We start from the raw sequence: 18,372 nt of genomic DNA, 5'->3' as shown, positions 1-18,372 counted from the left end.
ATGTTTGTAATAGATCCTACCGAAATCCTTTATGAAAAGCGAAGGTTCAAACCGTGAGCGAAAACTTGGCTAGGTCGCCGACCCTGGTGCGCAGTGTTACCGTTCACCGAATGCCGTGAAAATCCCGGGGGCGAAAAAACGCCACCAACATAGTTATAATGCTATACAAGTTTTTTGCAGACGCATAATTTTCACCGCAAAGCCGAAAGAAAAGTGCAAAAAGGTGTTAAAAGAGCAGAAAAAGGACAGCTAAACAAGTAAGCAACGAAAGCGTTTGGAAAACGATTGAGAAAAAGTCAAACGGAGCGGTGAAAAACGCGTGAACGCAAGCCGCGGCTTTTGTGAAAAACTCGCTCGCCCCTTACGGCTATTGAATTTTCAACTCGTGCAGGGGCTTCGTTTGGCACAAGAAAAGAGCGTAAATCGAATCGAATTCTATCTACATTGTAGATCACACCGAGATGAGCGAGTTCCAACAACAGGCGGGCATTAATCATTCGCAGGCACTCGCGCAAGCAATCCAGCGTGCCAAGCAGGTGAGTTCTTTCGGTCCCGGGAAAAGAAAGAAGAAGAAGAAGAAGAAGAGCGAGAGGCGGAAGTGTATATGTATGTATTCCCATTTCGATTCCCCTTCGTTTTTCCAAGATTGCGGCCAAGATTCAACCTAGCCAGGGCGGCGCTACAGCGGGCCCCTCACCACCGTCCTCAGGCGGCGGAGCACCCAACTTCAAGCGGCACAACGACGACGGCGACAGCGGCCCCGAGTGCAAGCGCTCCTTCGGCAGTCCCGAGTACGGCAACAACAGCTCCAACATGAGCAGCGGCAGCGGTGGAGGAGGAGGCGGTGGAGGGGGAGGCGGTGGAGGGGGAGGCGGTGGTCCCGGCGGCGCCAGCATCACCCAGGCCATTGCCCAGGCGGCTGCTGTGGCCGCCCGCTTGGCCGCCTCGGCGGGCACTAGCTGCGAGGAGCAGCTTCGACTGCCCGACTCCGTGGCCGGCGCCTTTATGGGCCGCTCCAGCAACGACACCATCACCCACATCCAGGCAGAGTCCGGTGTGAAGGTGCAGGTCATGCAGGATCAGGATCGCGTGATCATGCTGCGCGGCCAGCGGGATACGGTGACCAAGGGTCGCGAAATGATCCAGAGCATGGCCAATCGGGCTGGCGGCGGCCAGGTGGAGGTGCTGCTGACCATCAATATGCCGCCACCGGGTCCCAGCGGCTATCCGCCGTACCAGGAGATCATGATACCGGGCGCCAAGGTGGGCCTGGTCATTGGCAAGGGCGGCGATACGATTAAACAGCTGCAGGAGAAGACCGGCGCCAAGATGATCATCATCCAGGATGGTCCCAACCAGGAGCTGATCAAGCCGCTGCGCATTTCCGGCGAGGCGCAGAAGATCGAGCACGCCAAGCAGATGGTGCTCGACCTGATTGCCCAGAAGGATGCTCAGTCGCAGCAGCAGGGCGGTCGAGGAGGCGGCGGCGGCGGCGGTGGAGGAGGAGGTGGCGGCGGTGGTCCGGGCATGGGATTCAATAACTTCAACAACGGCAACGGCGGTGAGAGCGTCGAGGTCTTTGTGCCCAAAATCGCGGTGGGCGTGGTCATCGGCAAGGGCGGCGACATGATCCGAAAGATCCAAACCGAATGCGGCTGCAAGCTGCAGTTCATCCAGGGAAAGAACGACGAGATGGGCGATCGGAGGTGCGTCATCCAGGGCACTCGGCAGCAGGTCGAGGATGCCAAGCGAACAATTGATGGACTGATTGAGAATGTAATGGTAAGTTGGTAATTTTTCAAAGCAAATCAAATATCAAGCCGTTTTGTTAACCAAACAAACTTTCATCGTTTAAACCAGTTGTAAACTAAATGCTGAATTAATACAACTGATTCAGAGATATTCTTACTAATTTTAAGTCATTTTTGATTTATTTATTATAAACCCTTGAAGATTTCAACACAAAAAACTAAAAACCTTCCTGATTTTATAGCAACGCAACGGCATGAACCGAAACGGCAACGGAGGAGGCGGCGGTGGAGGCAGCCAAGGCGGTGACTCCGGCAACTCGAACTACGGCTATGGATACGGCGTTAATCACGCTCAAGGAGGACGGGAGGAAATCACATTCCTAGTGCCCGCTTCCAAGTGTGGAGTAGGTTCACAGCTAACCACATCAAGTTATCAAACCCTCTAAATGTAACTCCTCCCCCTGTAGATTGTAATTGGTCGCGGTGGTGAGACCATTAAGCTGATCAACCAGCAGTCTGGAGCCCACACCGAAATGGATCGCAATGCCAGCAATCCGCCCAATGAGAAGCTCTTCAAATCCAAGGGCACCACCGATCAGGTGGAGGCAGCCCGCCAAATGATCTCCGAGAAGATAAACATGGAGCTGAACATCATTTCCCGCAAGCCCATCGGCGGCGGTGGAGGTGGTGGTGGCTCCGGCGGCGGTGGTGGTGGAGGCGGAAATTCTGGCGGTGGCCAAAACAACTCGCACCACAGTCAGCAGCAGGGCGGCTATGGCGGCCAGAATCAAATGCAGGGCGGTGATCCCAATTCGGGAGCGGGCTACCAGCAGCAACAGCAGCCGTGGGGCGGACCCTACGGCCAGCAGGGTTGGGATCCGTCCGGTCAGCAGCAACAACAGCAGCAGCAAATGGCCATGGCCAATCAGGGAGGCGGCGCTGCGGCGGGAGGAGCAGCCGCTGGTCAAGATTACTCGGCACAGTGGATAGAGTACTACAAGTAAGCAATAACAGGATAATATTTTTTGTTATACTAAACAATTCATGTCTTACCTAGACAAATGGGATGCCATCGAGAGGCCGAAATGATTGAGCAGCAAATGAAGGCCAAGCAGGGAGGCGGCTCCTCAGGTCCTGGCCAGCCGCAACAGCAGCAGCAATCCCAGCAGCAGCAGCCACAGCAGCAACAATCCCAACAGCAGCAGGGAGGCGCCGGTGGTGCCGGAGGAGCCGACTATAGTGCACAGTGGGCGGAGTACTATCGCAGCGTGGGCAAGATCGAAGAAGCCGAGGCCATCGAAAAGACTTTAAAAAACAAGGTGGGTAAATTATAAAACCCTCAGTAGAAACTCACTAATAAAATCTGATACTTTAGCCACAGAATGGAGCATCGGGTGGCCAGAATAACGCTAGCAATCCCAGCCAGGGCGGTCCCAATCCCGGCCAGCAGCCCAATCCCGCGGCGGCGGCGGCTGCAGCAGCTGCTGCTGCAGCGGCAGCCGGCGGTTATGGCCAAAGCATGACGCCCAGCCAGTACGCACAGTATTCGCAGTATTATGCGGCGGCGGCTGCAGCTGGCGGTCAGCCACAAGGAGCGCCTCAGCCTGGCGGCGGACAGGGCGGTGGTCCGCCGGCTGGCTATCCGGGCGGCTATCCAGGAGCAGGAGGCTACGGCGGTTATCCTGGTGCGCCGGGACAGCAGAAATCGCACAAAAACGACAAACACTGAGGACGCTCGGACGGATCGGGATCGGGAGCGGGGAGGAGATGTATGTGGGAGTGGAAGCGAACACCGAAGTGGAAGATGCTGCGGTCGGAGGACGATGCAGGTGCCTTGCATGGGGTGAGTTCTAAAGTTCCAAGACATCCCCAGTAGTTGTCAGTGGAGTGTGTTTATGGATCGATTTGAATTATATTGCCGCCTTGAATTTTGCTTTACGTATTTTTTGCTTTACCCATCTGCTTGAATAGATTGCTTCAATTTATAAATCAATTTCCCTTCTCTACTTTACAAACATTTTTTTACACAATATATATTCGGGTCAGCATTTTTCAACTAAGCGAATACAAATTTTTATTTTGGGTAAAGACATTGATAAACATCTGTAACAGTTGTTATTGAATTTCCTATCCATTATCTACCATTAGATTGCTTTCAGATGATTATCATTTACGTCCAAATCTAAATTCGTTGGCATATTTGGAAAATGATCTGATCCATTGTTTATAATGACATAATGACCTGTGATATCCTAACCAAATCTTGTTTACCATGCGTAAAACTCTTTGCAGTGATCTATTGTTCTACTATGTCCTATGTCTTTTATCCCCCACAATACTAGCAAATCAGAACAGAAATGCAAGGGCAAATGATTTTTAATTGCAATAACAGCAGCATCAACAACAACAGCAGCGGACAGACAACACACGGCAGAATGGAGGCGAAGATCAGACGAGGACCCAGATCACTCAGCCAATCAATCAATCGGGGAGTGAACATTGAACGTTTAGCTTGTGGCGTCACTCTTTTGCATAAATGTAAATTAATATGATTAACACTGTCTATTATTTGGATATTGCCTATAATTTCTCCACTAGTTTGTAAGCGATTTCCCCGAGAAACTAAGTCTACTTTTACATACTATCTATGCATAAACCCGACCGAATGAAAGATAATGCTCTTGCTGTTTATGATCACCACTTGCACAGACATTTCAACACAAGGGGAAGCTAATTGAATCCGTTTTGGGTGTTTTGTTTCCTTTTTTTGTACACACATCTGCATCTATATCTATCGCATATTTAATTTTGTTCACAGTCAATTCAGGCAAATCAAGTGAGCGCAGACCTGAACAATCAGCTATGGGTGTTTTACTTTTGAAAGACACCAGTCTTGAAAATTCTCAATTGCAATAACTGAAACACTATAATGTTAGTAGCATACGCATATATTTACAGCATTAAATATAACGAACGTTTTTAATACATGAACCCATTTTCACGTACTTAGCTTAGCTTAGATGTAATTAAAAACAATTGAACAAGATATGATCGACATTTACACATGATCAACTATGTCTGCTGATCTGGTAAGATTTCCAAAACTTAATCAACACGTTTATAAAATCTGAGTCGAGTCAGGGACTTGTTTAAAGGTGTTCTTTATCAATTGATCTGACATTTTGCATAACAATATTTTCACCTTTCAGTTCTGGAGACAAATCATTAGCAGTAAGCCGGCAATGAATTGATTTTTAAATTATTCCCTGTTCTATATTTGTACACTTTCAATTTTAAACCTGGTAAAACCATATTTTCAATATTTACCTTTGGACGAACTTTTTATGAGCAGGATTACATGCCTATTTAATATCTATATCACCAAATGCAATCGTAAAGTATGTACTTTCAGAGGCCGCCCTTCAGTCCAGTTCATAACAGAATTACGAAATCAAACCCCAAAACTTTTTCACAAAACAAACATGAAGAAATACAAACCATTTATTGTAAAAGTGTCAAACTTGGTAAGATCGTGTGTTGTTATTACTATATATGAAATTAAACATATTGCAAATCAAACAATGAAAACTTACCCAAATGAATGTAGGTCTACCATAATTTATAATCTTAACTTTGACATATAATCTAAACTAAGTTTTACGTCTCCCCAAATATCTGATTGTTGCAACAGCAGATGAACCATATTGTAACCGTTGTCCGACAAGGCAGGCTCAGATCGGGACACGATCCAGATCCTGATCCGCCCTGCAGTCGGCAAAGCATTGAATAAACATTTAATATACCGTATAATATATCCATATACATATTGCCAGCACAAAGCACTTCGGTGCTTATTGCCCTATTGCGTTTCTATTGATTATATTTATACCCGTTACTTGTATTGGCAGAAGGTAAAGTATATGAATTGTTTCTAAAGTTTCAGTTTCTAAAGCTCGTCTGTTTCTATACTTCCATATTTGGAACTTTAAGGGGGTATTCCTTTTCAGAATCATACAAAATAGCCAAATATTCAGTAGGATAGAAATCTAGAAAGAAAAAACTCTAAAATTAAAATCATATTCAAAAGTTTGAATACTATTATGCGTGAACGAACATCCTTTAAAGTAGTAGCGGGTATCTCACAGTCGGGACTTCGACTGTATCGATCTTACTTGATATATTTTGTCAGCTGTTTATTGCCACATTTGAAAATCGTTTATTGAGCGTATTTTCAGAGGTTCTGGGCCTTGGTCGTGGAAGAGATCTTGGGGATCGGGACGGGCGTTTAACTTTTCCCAGTGATCGGTCGAATGATTGCCACATTAGGTATGCTTTGAACCATATTGGAGTAACATTTTTATATCAAACTGCACATATATTATACCCATAATTGACTATTCTGAATATTCTATATACTATATACTATTCTGTGAAAATGACAATATATATTTATATGTATTTCTAAATATTTTCCTAGCAACAGCAACGATATTTAATTTCCCGAACAGTGCTCCCTATTGATCAATTCAGTGCTGTATATTTGTAAAATATCGTTTCAAGGTATCATTTGCTTGCTATATAAGCGGTTTACATTGGCTCCCAAGCCTATCCTATATTTATAGTGTTCGATTTCGTGTACTATATATTGACTATATATTATAACTCATATAATAAGAGTGTCTCAGGTCTAGTATTAGGAAATTATCCGAGCAATATTTCAATGTTATTACTATGGCAGTTTGAAGAAGTATAGTCCAATTTTACATGGTTGTGGGAAGTCGATTTCCTTTTTTTCATTCTAGCAAAGGTACCCGAGAAAATCCGTGTTCTATCAACAAAGGTAAGTATGTCCTAACCATAAATTATTATTAGTAGTACATTCAATAACCCATTCCGTTGAGCATTTCTTTTGGGTCCAATGTCAAGCCGTTTATTTTGCAATCAAATGATATTTTTGAAATTCACATTTCTGCATACATTTCCATTTATTTGATTTAAATTACGTGCTTTGATCTATTTTCAGGACCAATTGAGAGAAAAGTTCATTACTACTCCTGTATTATCCATATTATGATAAATGTATTTTTGTCCCGAAATTGTCGCAAATGTTTTTTCTTCAATTTTTTTTTATTTACACATATATTATCCATGATGCTTTATTTATTTGTAACAATATATTATATCTGAATCATAACTGACTATCTGTATGTTTCAGCCTTTTATCTGCGTGATAGCTACCAATTTTCCCCGGTCAAAACCTTGACAAATTAGTTTAATCTTCTACTTATAGTAGATTTAAAATCATTTAAATTCAATTAAGTGTATTATAAGTAATACTCTTTAAATGTCACAATTGAACAATTAAATTTTACAAATAAATTTTCCTATCTATCAACACAAAATAATACCTTTATTTGTCGTATTTAAAATGCAGCGTTTCCTCTGTACTAGGAGTGTGTTTTGACGTCCTGATTACCCTAGTATACAAAATTTAATCCATGAAATGTTGTTTCCAAGCCGTGAATGTTAGTTTCGATTAGCGTTGGACATCCAGGATCTAAAAATTCTAGTTTCAGGTTATAGCACAGTACATTTTTTTAGATTTAAGAAATATATTCAGTTTTCATATTTAGGTTTTAGAATTGTTTCACTTCCCGTTCTCAACATTTGGATAACATCAATTGATATTAACCGGAAGCAAATAGGAGTTCAAAGTCATACACTTACGCGTTACTGTAATGTAATTACCTCTTTTTCCGGCAGAAGGGCTTCGCCTCCACGTCCACAATTTTTACCAAACCTCCATCACCAATATTCCAACCCAGTCCAGAATAATAGATTTCTCTTAATTTTTAGCACTTTATTACTGATACACTGCATTCTTTTTTACCCCTTTCGCACTTTGCAACGAATATTTAAAGTTGAACAGAACAGAATAAACTAGAATACACAGTTTAGTTGCCAATGTCTGAGGCTTTACTGATATACTTCATTTAGTGGGTGTAGTTAAGCTGTTTTGTTTTTGATATTTATTTAAGAGTTTACTACAAGAAAACTTACATTGAGATGCGGCTGTGAAAATATTCAACCGGATTTTGTTCTTCTTTTATTTTTCTCTAGCTGGCAATTAAACTTTCGTTTGATATCCAACTTTTTTCTATTCCTTTTTCTCATTTAAAATTAACATACATCTAGTTTTACCTTGTAAATATCTAATATTTATAATATTTAACTTTATTCTTTTTCAATCTTGTGTTTGTTTATTTTACTCACATTTTTGTTGTGAGCTTGTCTCTAGTTAATTAGCCGCGAAACCTTCCTATCCTCAATCACACGGGGCCCGAGCACTTGAGTAAGTTGAAGAGGGTAAGGGATGTGGGATATCGAAATGGGATTACAATTATTTTGGGGAATATCTGCTAATCATTTCAATCACGTCAATCACTAGCTCCGCTTTAGTGTGCCTTAAAATTACTCGCCCAAAAGATGCATTTTTACATTGCCAAAAACGTTTTGCAATCGTGTAAATTTAAAAAGTTTCTTCCATTTTCGTGTGTTTTTGTACTGCTGCCAGTGTGTGAATTTTAGATAATTCCAAGCCTTTATCAACTTTTAATTTCGCTTTTTGTTTATTATTTCTTGTGTCTTAATTTTAAATACATAATTTCTTGTTGAACGTCAAATCAAAATGCACTACAGTTTAGTTTCTTTTTAATCGGATTTTTACAAGTTTCTCTTTTCTTAATTTACACACTTTTTGCAGAGCTGTCGAGAGCACATACCTTCAAGAAAATAGAAAATGATGTGTGTGTACGGTTGGACAAACAAAAAGTTATATATACAAATGAATATATATAAGAATGGATATTCTACTGCCGCTGACGTTAGGATTAAGGTAAACTGTAGATAGCTTTTAGGATAGGAGTACAAATCATTAACTTATAGGACAACTACTAAGAGTTACATTTTGCCCAACGTTGTTCTGTCTTGGCAAACAACATGCTGACTTTGCCGTCGCGGTTTGTTTTTTTTTGTATGTCTACAGAACCTGGACCCTCCCCGTCTCAAAGTGCCTTCATCTCTACTTGGTTTTATGTCGCAATTAACTGGAAAGACAGAAATTAATAGAAATTAAGTAGGGACAAGTAGCATGGGTGTGTCTGTAGCTTACCGCTTTGACTGTGGCCTTAATGAAGTCTTTCTTGTCAGTTAGATCAAAGTCTGGATATTTCGCATACACCTGCTTGCACACTGTTTTCATGGTAATCTCCTCCAGATTGGCTTTATCCAAGATCTCTTTGACATAGCCGCGTATTTGTTCATCCTGTAATTGCAAGTTTGATTAGGCCCTTACATTTTAGATTTTAACTATTGGCTACCGACCGTTGGGAATGCCAGTTTGCCCTTTTTGGTTAGTGGCTCGTCCTCGTCAGATTCATCTTTGTCATCGACATCATCCTCTTCCTCAGAGGACTCTTTCTTTGATTTTTTCGATCGACCGTCGGCTAGGGATTGAAATAATGATTAAATTGCTCGATTTAGTTAGTTTTTATTTATTTACCCTTTCCAGCTGGTTTTGACTTGTTGTTAGCTTTGCTATTTTTCGCAGGCGTAGTGGGCTTCTTACTCTTTTTGGGACGTTCCTCCTTTAAGGCAGGAAAAATAGGTTATAAGACACAAATGGTTGACTCTAATTATAGTCATACCTCGCTTTGATCGCTGCCAAACTCTGAGACCTCCTCCTCCTCTTCATCATCGGATATATCGTCTTCTTCACTATCTGAATCCTTGCGCTTTCGTGAAGCTGCTCCCCGCCCTCTACCCCTTCGTCCTGCTGACGCAGGAGCTGCCGGTCGTCCACGTTTTCCTGCGGAACCACGTTTGCGTTTTGGGACCTGTGGGTTAAGATATGTTTAAACACGAATTTGCTATTATAACTTCATAGAAAAACCTACATCACTATCGGCTTCGGATACTTCGGATTCCTCCTCCTCCTCGGAATCAGAGTTTCTTCGACGACTTTTGCGCGCCGGACGACCACGACTGCCGCGACTTGGGACTTTGCGACCTGCTGCACCAGCACCTCCGCCACCACGACCGCCATCAGAGTCAGAATTGCCGGAGGGATTGTACTGTAAACAGGAGAAAATATATGCAAATCTATTTTTGGTTTCTTGATGAAGAATACTCACATCTGAGCCCGACTCCGAGTCATCATTTCGCCTCCTCTTCGGCACTGCGACTTTCTGCTCGCTTTCCCCAGAGCTGGAGAAATCCACATAAGCGGACATTTCTGCAAGTCGGACATTAAAAATGGTTATATTAAAAAGCACTTTTTAAAAATCTATATATGAACATACTTTTTCCCGCCGTGGAACGCCTGGGACGACCGGTGGAATTGCGAGCCGAGCCTCTGCCTGCGCCGCCGCCCGACTTTCCGGTCTTGCGTTTCTTGTCCTCCTCGCTGGGCGGATCTTCCTCATCCTCGTCCACATCCTCGTCCTCGGGATCTTCTTCCTCCTCGTCGCCCTGCTCCAAGCAGAGCGATTCGTCGGGTTCCATCAGGAATTTGAGCACTCGCAGCACCGTCTCATTCTTGCTGCCCTTGCGATCGAGCGTAAGGATCTCGCAGATGCTGCGCAGACCCTTGTTATCCACCTTTTTGATGGCCTCCAGCTTTTTGTTGTACTCTGCCGAGTCCTTGGCGAACTCAAAGCCGGCAAAGGAACGCAAGTTCTTCTTCACCACATTGTTCTTGCCCTGGGCCCCAAAACAGAGCTGTAAGAGTGGATTGAGATGAATGAAAAATGTTTGGGATAAAGAGGTTTCTGTGTAAGCTTACTGCATGCAAGGTTTGCAGGCCATCCACGCGAGTCTTGTTGATATTCTCGTTGATGCGATCGATCTCGGCCAGGGCCACCACGTTCTCATCATCCTCGGCCACCTCGTTGTTCTTGTCCAAGCCATCGTTCTCGTCTCCGTCAGCGTCTTCGGCATCCTCATCTTCCTCCTCCTCCTCGTCGTCCTCGTCCTCGTCCTTAGCCACCTTACCATTCTTGGCCTTCGGCTCAGGCTTCTTGCTCTTTTCCGATCCGGACTTTGGCTTGGCCTCATCGGTGGCCTCCTTCTTCTTGTCCTCTGCTTCTGGTTTTGATTTCTTTTTCTCACTCTCTGCATCACTGGCCTTCTCATCGTCTTCCTCCGGTTCTTCGCCATCTTCCGTGTTCTCCTCTTCCTTTTCGGAATCTTCGTCCTTCTTGGCGTCCTTACTATTGGATTTCTTTACTGCCGGCGAGGGGGATTTCTCCTTTTTGTCGTCCGCAGCTTAAAATAGGAAGCATTTTTTCAATAATAATAAAAAACATTAGCTTGTAAATACAAAAAAAAATTTTAGAAAAAAAAATATCTTCATGCTTGGGAAGTCCAATGCTAATTGTTTGGAGCGCAAGGAACTATGAAAATTGAAGTTTTGCTGTACCTCGGCATTTACTACGCAGAACCCATTTAAAGGATTTAGCATGAACAATAGCCAAGGAAAGAAATAGAAATAGAAGAGTCCTAAAAGCCCGAAAGAAGAATTCGTTTTGTAAACATTATCGCCCGGAGAGGATTCGAACCACATGCCAACATAGCATAATAAACAAGACCCTGAGAACGACGCTTTAGACCGCAGCGCCACTGCAGAGCTCTCCCAACAAGTAGCCGAAATCCAACAAGAAAGGGGGTGAGAGAAGGAGAGAGCAGAGAGCTTTTCCGAAAAGAGAGCGAGACGAAAAGTTCGGCGGGTTTTTGAAACGCGCGCAAAATAATTTCATGATTTTTGTTTTTCTCTCTCGTTCTTCACACACACACTACTAGACTGGTTGCGGCTGTGTGCGCGTGGCTTTGGTTTTTTTCTTTATTTACCTGCATCCGATTCGGGATTTGAAACGGCCGTTGCGTCTCCTTTGGTTTTTTTATCAGCGACGTCATCAGTGGCGGCGGCAGTGGCGTCGACCTCGGCAGCGGCAGGGGGTTCGGCTGCATCTTTGGGCCCCTTCTCCGACACCCCCTCGACTTTCGCCGCCTCCCCCGCTGCGACCGTTGCGTTTTCCACCTCGCTTACCTTATCGGCGGCATTTTCTTTGGCTGCCGCTTCTGTCGCTTTGCTAGCATCCTTTTGGGGCGGCGACGGCATGAAAAGATACAAAGTCACAGTTGGATTACACTTGCTAATTTTTTGGCGGCCTCTACCATGGATTTCGGTGCGCTTTTTTAATCGCAATATGAGTGTGAGTTTCTTCAGCGATTCGAACGCGAGTTTGTGTATGCGTGTCTTCTCCGCCGAGCGAGCGAGCGAGAGAGGGCGAGAGCGAAACGAGAGAGGCGATAGAAAAAACAACATTGCAAATCTATGAGGCGCAGGCACACGCACTAGTCGTCCCGCTCGCACCCACTCGTTTCGGCATCTCGAGCCACAACGACGCCATGTTTATACACACAACCGAACGGCGGGAGAGAACCGATAGTCGGGCACTTTGCCTCGCGGACAATTTGTTGCGCTCTATTTACACACAAAACACGTTGGCCATCCAGCCGTTTTCCATTCGCCCCGCCGGCACACGCTTTCCGGCGCCTTTTCCCACATTTTCCACCTATTTACATACCATATTTCTAATGGTTTTTCTGTTTTTCCGTCAGCCGACACACATTCAATCTGGCCACAGTGTGTGACCGCGCAATTATACCGTGGCGACTCTAGGAAATATACCAATTGGTCTCTCTGAAAAATACCAAAAATACGGTCTCCTAACGCTAAGTAGCCGTGTTAGCCACCCTCAAACAATCTGGCAGCACTGGTTTCACTATAGCCGGTCACACTAATTGCCAAAAAAAAGCGCGCGGCGTGTTTAGCAAACAAAATTTGGCAATCGCTGGCGTTTGCCTTCAAATAATATTGTTTAATTAATTACAAGTAATCAGGAAACATCCAACCGCCATGGGAATTCTGGGCTTATCCAAGCTCATTGCCGACCTGGCGCCCCAGGCGATTCGCGAAAGCGAGATGAAAAACTTTTTCGGTGCGTCACTGCTCTAAAGTTAAACATAGAATGTAATTCTAATGTATTCCTGAATTTAACAGGTCGCAAGGTGGCCATCGATGCCAGCATGTGCCTGTACCAGTTCCTCATTGCGGTGCGCTCCGAGGGCGCCCAGTTGGCCACCGTGAACGGGGATCCCACGTCCCATCTGATGGGCATGTTCTACCGCACCATCCGATTGCTGGACAACGGAATCAAGCCCGTCTACGTTTTCGACGGCAAGCCGCCGGATCTGAAGTCCGGTGAGCTGGCCAAGCGTGCCGAGCGGCGGGAGGAGGCGGAGAAGGCCCTGAAAGCGGCCACCGATGCCGGAGATGATGCCGGGATCGAGAAGTTCAATCGTAGATTGGTCCGCGTGACCAAGGAGCACGCCAAGGAGGCCAAGGAGCTGCTCTCGCTGATGGGTGTGCCCTATGTGGACGCTCCCTGCGAGGCGGAGGCCCAGTGCGCGGCTCTGGTCAAGGCGGGAAAGGTCTACGCGACCGCAACGGAGGATATGGATGCCCTCACCTTCGGGTCCACGAAACTTCTGCGCTATCTCACCTACAGCGAGGCCCGCAAGATGCCCGTCAAGGAGTTCAGCTACGAGAAGCTCCTAGAAGGTCTCTCGATCAACAGCCGGGAGTTCATTGATCTCTGCATCCTGCTGGGCTGCGACTACTGCGAGAGCATCAAGGGCATCGGACCCAAGCGGGCCATCGAGCTGATCAACAACTACCGGGACATTGAGACGATTCTGGACAACCTGGACACCAGCAAGTACACGGTGCCCGAGAACTGGAACTACAAGGTGGCGAGGGAGCTGTTCATCGAACCGGAGGTGGCCAATGCCGAGGAAATCGATCTCAAGTGGGTGGAGCCGGATGAGGAGGGCCTGGTGAAGTTCCTCTGCGGCGACCGGCAGTTCAGCGAGGAGCGCGTTCGCAACGGCGCCAAGAAGCTGATGAAATCCAAGCAGGCCCAGACGCAGGTGCGACTCGATAGCTTCTTCAAGACCCTGCCCAGCACACCGAACGCCACGAATGCCGCCAAACGGAAGGCCGAGGAGGCCAAGAAGAGCGCCAACAACAAGAAGGCCAAGACCAGCGGAGGCGGCGGCGGGGGGCGTGGCAGGCGACCCAAGTAGAAGATCCAGTGGAAGATCTGAAAAATCGTACAATTCTTTAATCTTAATCTTAAACGTATTTAAAGCCTATGCATATAATAAAATCTACATCTTTGAGCTTAAGGCTAGTTGGTCTGCTTGTGGGTGAGGTTTGGATTTTGGATATTGGATTTTGAATTAGAGTTGGGTCTGTGTGGTTGGGCTGCGACTACAGCAAATACTGTTTGGCCAGGGCGCGCAGGAAGCGGGATTTGCGCACCATGGCGCATTCTCGCTTGATCTCCTCGTTGTTATTCGCATTCAGCTCCAGAGTGCCCATCATAGAGATCTGTTTTGGCGGGAGATAAGAAAGGGTTAGGATTTTTCTAAAAAATTAATAGTACAAATTAGAGCCCTGGGTGAATCATTCAATTTTTGTTTTATCATAGTATGCCATGAAATTTCTGATTTGTTTTGTGTGAAATAAATTGAATGTTTTTCTAATTCATTTCAAATTGAATGAATGAATGAATAATTATTATAAATTTACTAGATTTTTTTGTGCTTCCTTTTGAGAACAAAAAATGGAAAATATTAAACCAATCAATGTTAACTGCTTAGAAAATAAAATTCATGCAGATTCTTCATAAGAAATTGTCTTTTGAAATATTTCGGAATTCAAGCAATTCATTCATTCAATTCTATCAAACTCAAAATTGAAATTCACTCAATTCTATTAAACTCAAAATTTAAAATAATTCCTTGAATCCATTTATGCAGGGCTCTAGTAAAAATATCCCCTACCGCTTCAAGTTTCCGGCTGTGTTCGCCTCTTTTCGCATGCAGATTGACAATGAACTCGAGCAGCGTGGTATCCCAAATACAGCTGTAGTACGCATCCATGGCGTCTGTGAAATTCGACGATTTCTCGCTGAGATTCTTGAACACAATGCCGTAGTCGATCTCCTCGAGGAACTGACACAGAACGGTGGCCTGCATGTGGCAGCCGAGATTGGCGGCGCATCGAATCATCTTGCGGATGACATAGTCGTCGGCCACATTCCTCTGCAGCGGCATGGTGCAGTAATCGGTGCCGGTGACCAGAGCATTAACATAGCAACGCATGGCGGACTCATTGTTGCCGATCGCCAGGTCCAGATCTCCCTTCATTTTCAGCCAGGAAATGGTCTGCGGATAGTAGGATAGAGCCTCGGACAGCAGCCACTGGAGGGTCTCACAGACACTCCGCAAACTGTAGCTGATGGGGCTGAAAAATGGATTGAAATGGTGATTCAAGAACCACTTACTAACAATCCATACTCACTTGTTTATGCTGGTGGGCCACAGCTGCATGTACTCGCAGCTCAAGTCATGGTTGGGGTCGTCCTTCAGGATGTTGTGGATCTTTCCAATCATGGAAATGGCCAGCCCAAAGACGCTCTGGTGGCGCACTCGCTGCAGGAAGGCCTGCAGGGAGCTAATACCGCCCACTCCTGAGGAGCCGCGCTTCGGTACGTTCAAGAACATGCTCAGCATCAGTTCCCAGGCATCGCGACACACCTTCTTGGGACCCTTCATCTTCTCCATTTCTATAAAAGTGGCGGCAAAGGCGAGGGGCAGTTCCAGGGGACCCGCCCGCTTGTCCAGGTAAAGGAGTGGTGGGAATTCCGTCAGGTTAAGCAGCATAATGGCGCAACTCTCTAGGATATCCGGCCGCGGGATCATCGAATCACCCGCCTGCAGGGCTCCCAAGCATTGCTTGCATCTTCCGCCCAGCGACTGCAGATCCAGTGGCTTCTGGTGCCACTCCTCCAGGCATTGTGTTATCTGGATGTGCAGGATTTCCCAGGTGAGCAGCTTGCACATCAGCTGCACATTGGCCGCCATCTCCTGGCGCTGCGTTTCCGACTTTAGGACACTCAGCATGGAGACGGCATCGATGTAGTTGCCTCTTGTGGCCAACTCCCGCGCCTTTCCCAGCAGAACATAGCTGAAGTCTTGCAGAAAGCTCACGGGCATGGCCATAATAAGAGTTTTCAGAGGCTGCGGCACATCCCAACTGGGATTGATGGCCCACAAAGGTTTTCCTGGCGCCGTGCCACAGAGTTTGACCAGCAGAATACGCACTGTATTGGCATTTGTGCAGCTGATCAGTTGTCGTTCGAGGGCGGCCACATCCACTCGATTCACTAGAAAGCGGGAATCAGAAGATTAGATGTATAAGTGAATATAGATTAGACTTCCTTACTCTTTGAGTGGCACATCCAGTCGGAAAGCGAGGCCAGCGAGTTCGTGGGCACCGACGGCGCCGCCTGCAGCATCTGTTCGTCCAAATCCTGCAGTTCATCGGCCGAGAAGAGTCCAAATCCCCGCACAGTTTGCAGTAATTGCCGCGACTGCCCGCCCTGATGCAGCAAACAGTCGATGAGGAAGTGCTTGAGGGCCGCCTGTTCCCTGAGACTGCAGTGCGGCAGCACTTCCTGCAGAGCCTCCACCAGCGGCGGCAGGCAGTCCAGTTCCCTGTACTTTTCAAAGTACTCCACGCTGCCGAAGATGCTGCCCCACTCGAAGATATTTCGCACCACATTCAAGGCGGCCACCTGCAATTGCAGCTGAACTGTTTCCTTTAGAATGCCCGTCGAGAGGGAGCCCTCGATGTCCAGTTCCAGTTGCCGGCGGCTCATCAAGGGGATCTCCCGCGCTCGGTTGTCCAACCGCAGGATGGGCACAATGTCTGCGTAGTTGTTGAGCAGCGATTGCTGGAACTTTTCCAAGAGCGTCTGCTCCTGGGCGCTGATGCCACACGCTTGCAGCAGGCCCTCCAGCTCTGCCGGTCGTATGTGGCAGAAATAGAGCGTCGTCTGTGGCGGAACGGCCTGCAGATTGCTATTGCAGGCGGCGGCCGCTTCGCGGGCCAAAACATACTGCTTGGTGTACAGGTAATATTGGGCCAGTTCATACTGCAGCTGCGCCCTCAGCTCCTGGGGCGTAATCAGGTGCATGAGGTCGTAGTTCTGGCCAGTGCCCAGATCATCGCACTGCAGCGTGACAAAGCTGTCGTAGTGGAACACGTAGAAGGGCTTGGCCGAGCCGCAGAGCTGCTGTAAATACTCGATGGAGGGTTGCGTGGGTGTGTCCAGAAACTGCTGCAGTTGGTCCACAGTTTGGTACCTGAAAGGGGCAATCTCTAGAGCGGGCTGGTCAGGATAAGTGTGTCCACATCTTACATGGTATTTGGAGGACGTGGCGTTTTCAGGGCCTGTTCCTTGATCAGTTGCAGGCGCAGCAGCAGGCGGTGGTAAATGGTCAGGGCGAATCTCGCTGCCCTCTCGTTGCCAGCAGTGGCTGAAAGGATTAACAGAGGTTAAAAAAAGAAAAAGCGTGGCCCAGATATCAACTCACAAATCTTCAGATCAAAGTCACTGGGCAGGGGAATACTCAAAGGACAGCCGTAGCTGATGGTGCACAGGTCGCGCAGCAGGGCCAGCTGCATAATCACAGGCAGGTGCTTCTCCAGCGCATCCAGGTCCCACTTCAGCCAGGTGGCCACCTTGAGCTCCAGGATCTTGAGTGCCAGCTGCTTGCGGGTCAATTGCAGGCCACTCTCCGCGGGTCTCTGTGGACTATGCGGCATGCCCACTCCGCCGGAGGCATTGGGCGCTGTGGGCGGGGTGGTGGCGCCACCACCAACCACGCCGGGAATGGGACCCGCAGGGGGAGGAGGCTGATTTAGGGTCTGCAGGTCGCTGCCGGGCGTAACCACCGATGCCAACGCCGTGTCCGGCGTCATGCTGATGAACTGCATGATCAGCTCCATGGCGCTGGGCTCTGCAAGTGCAGGGGGAAGCATTACGATCTTGGCCTGATTCCACAAGTGATTCGCACTTACCGGGATGCGGCCGCTGCAGGTGCTGCGTTATCTTGTGCGGATCGAGCAGGAACTCGAACCACAGCACCGTTTCGGCGGCCAGCGGCACTGGCTTCGGCTTGAGCGGATCGTCCATGCTAGTCCCGGCCAAAATTCATCTAAATCCAGAAAATCCTATTTTATTTGGCTCTCAACTAGAGGTGGCGAAACATCGATGTTTTTGTACGTTTTGGAAACATCGGTGTTTGGTTTTTGTCTTCGCTGAGATAGAGATGTGCGCCAATATATCAATTGACAAATGGTTCGAGGCCATTTCTGCATGCATCGATAGTGTCTATCGATTGCTTCGACAGGACTTTTTTATTAGTAAGACCATGCTTCATAGGAACTCTGAAAACATCGGGCACACTACAAAAGAATAATAGGGGGATTCCCTAAACTGTTGAATTGCTGAATTGTTGAAAATTCAACAAAAAATTTCAGCAATTAAGGGAACGACCCAAAATAGTTCCTGTTGAATTTTCAAACAGCTGTTATTTGTTGAAAAGTTTCACGGAACTTAAAGCATGTAAAATTTGATTTATTATT

The 18,372-nt window shown here is 46.6% G+C and overlaps 4 protein-coding genes across 7 annotated transcripts; 2 read left to right on the top strand and 2 right to left on the bottom strand.

Annotated features, from left to right (window-relative positions):
* Nucleotides 1-114: 114 nt before the first annotated feature.
* Nucleotides 115-5,561, top strand: Psi (P-element somatic inhibitor). Of its 2 annotated transcripts, none has more exons than XM_017146474.3 (8): nucleotides 115-257; nucleotides 451-536; nucleotides 646-1,782; nucleotides 1,994-2,155; nucleotides 2,219-2,751; nucleotides 2,809-3,070; nucleotides 3,127-3,594; nucleotides 4,094-5,561. In XM_017146474.3, exons 2-7 carry the CDS (start codon nucleotides 462-464, stop codon nucleotides 3,478-3,480), a joined length of 2,523 nt encoding a protein of 840 aa, XP_017001963.3. In that variant the 5' UTR covers nucleotides 115-257; nucleotides 451-461; the 3' UTR covers nucleotides 3,481-3,594; nucleotides 4,094-5,561. The 2 variants fall into 2 exon arrangements, with proteins under 2 accessions (XP_017001963.3, XP_017001962.3); XM_017146473.3 differs by having other exon boundaries at nucleotides 4,044-5,561.
* A 2,196-nt stretch (nucleotides 5,562-7,757) lies between these two features.
* On the bottom strand, nucleotides 7,758-12,493 carry Dek (protein). 3 transcript variants are annotated; one of them, XM_017146450.3, is made up of 11 exons: nucleotides 12,398-12,493; nucleotides 11,658-11,907; nucleotides 10,594-11,075; nucleotides 10,112-10,529; nucleotides 9,944-10,044; nucleotides 9,707-9,883; nucleotides 9,458-9,646; nucleotides 9,313-9,397; nucleotides 9,135-9,256; nucleotides 8,923-9,075; nucleotides 7,758-8,857 (listed from the first exon to the last, which is right to left on the bottom strand). In XM_017146450.3, exons 1-11 carry the CDS (start codon nucleotides 12,398-12,400, stop codon nucleotides 8,843-8,845), a joined length of 1,995 nt encoding a protein of 664 aa, XP_017001939.2. In that variant the 5' UTR covers nucleotides 12,401-12,493; the 3' UTR covers nucleotides 7,758-8,842. The 3 variants fall into 3 exon arrangements, with proteins under 3 accessions (XP_017001939.2, XP_017001940.2, XP_017001938.2); XM_017146451.3 differs by lacking the exon at nucleotides 12,398-12,493 and adding an exon at nucleotides 11,985-12,121; XM_017146449.3 differs by lacking the exon at nucleotides 12,398-12,493 and having other exon boundaries at nucleotides 11,658-11,928.
* A 100-nt stretch (nucleotides 12,494-12,593) lies between these two features.
* On the top strand, nucleotides 12,594-14,060 carry Fen1 (flap endonuclease 1). Its single transcript, XM_017146456.3, has 2 exons — nucleotides 12,594-12,811; nucleotides 12,874-14,060. Exons 1-2 carry the CDS (start codon nucleotides 12,730-12,732, stop codon nucleotides 13,956-13,958), a joined length of 1,167 nt encoding a protein of 388 aa, XP_017001945.3. The 5' UTR covers nucleotides 12,594-12,729; the 3' UTR covers nucleotides 13,959-14,060.
* Nucleotides 13,977-18,057, bottom strand: IntS8 (integrator complex subunit 8). The gene is made up of 7 exons (XM_044395805.2): nucleotides 17,806-18,057; nucleotides 17,319-17,744; nucleotides 17,144-17,261; nucleotides 16,165-17,087; nucleotides 15,241-16,105; nucleotides 14,721-15,183; nucleotides 13,977-14,265 (listed from the first exon to the last, which is right to left on the bottom strand). Exons 1-7 carry the CDS (start codon nucleotides 17,918-17,920, stop codon nucleotides 14,146-14,148), a joined length of 3,030 nt encoding a protein of 1,009 aa, XP_044251740.1. The 5' UTR covers nucleotides 17,921-18,057; the 3' UTR covers nucleotides 13,977-14,145.
* Nucleotides 18,058-18,372: the final 315 nt, after the last annotated feature.

This window comes from Drosophila takahashii, chromosome 2R (assembly GCF_030179915.1).
Source record: "Drosophila takahashii strain IR98-3 E-12201 chromosome 2R, DtakHiC1v2, whole genome shotgun sequence".
Taxonomy (NCBI): Eukaryota; Metazoa; Arthropoda; class Insecta; order Diptera; family Drosophilidae; genus Drosophila; species Drosophila takahashii.
This window is presented reverse-complemented; position numbering and strand designations above follow the sequence as displayed.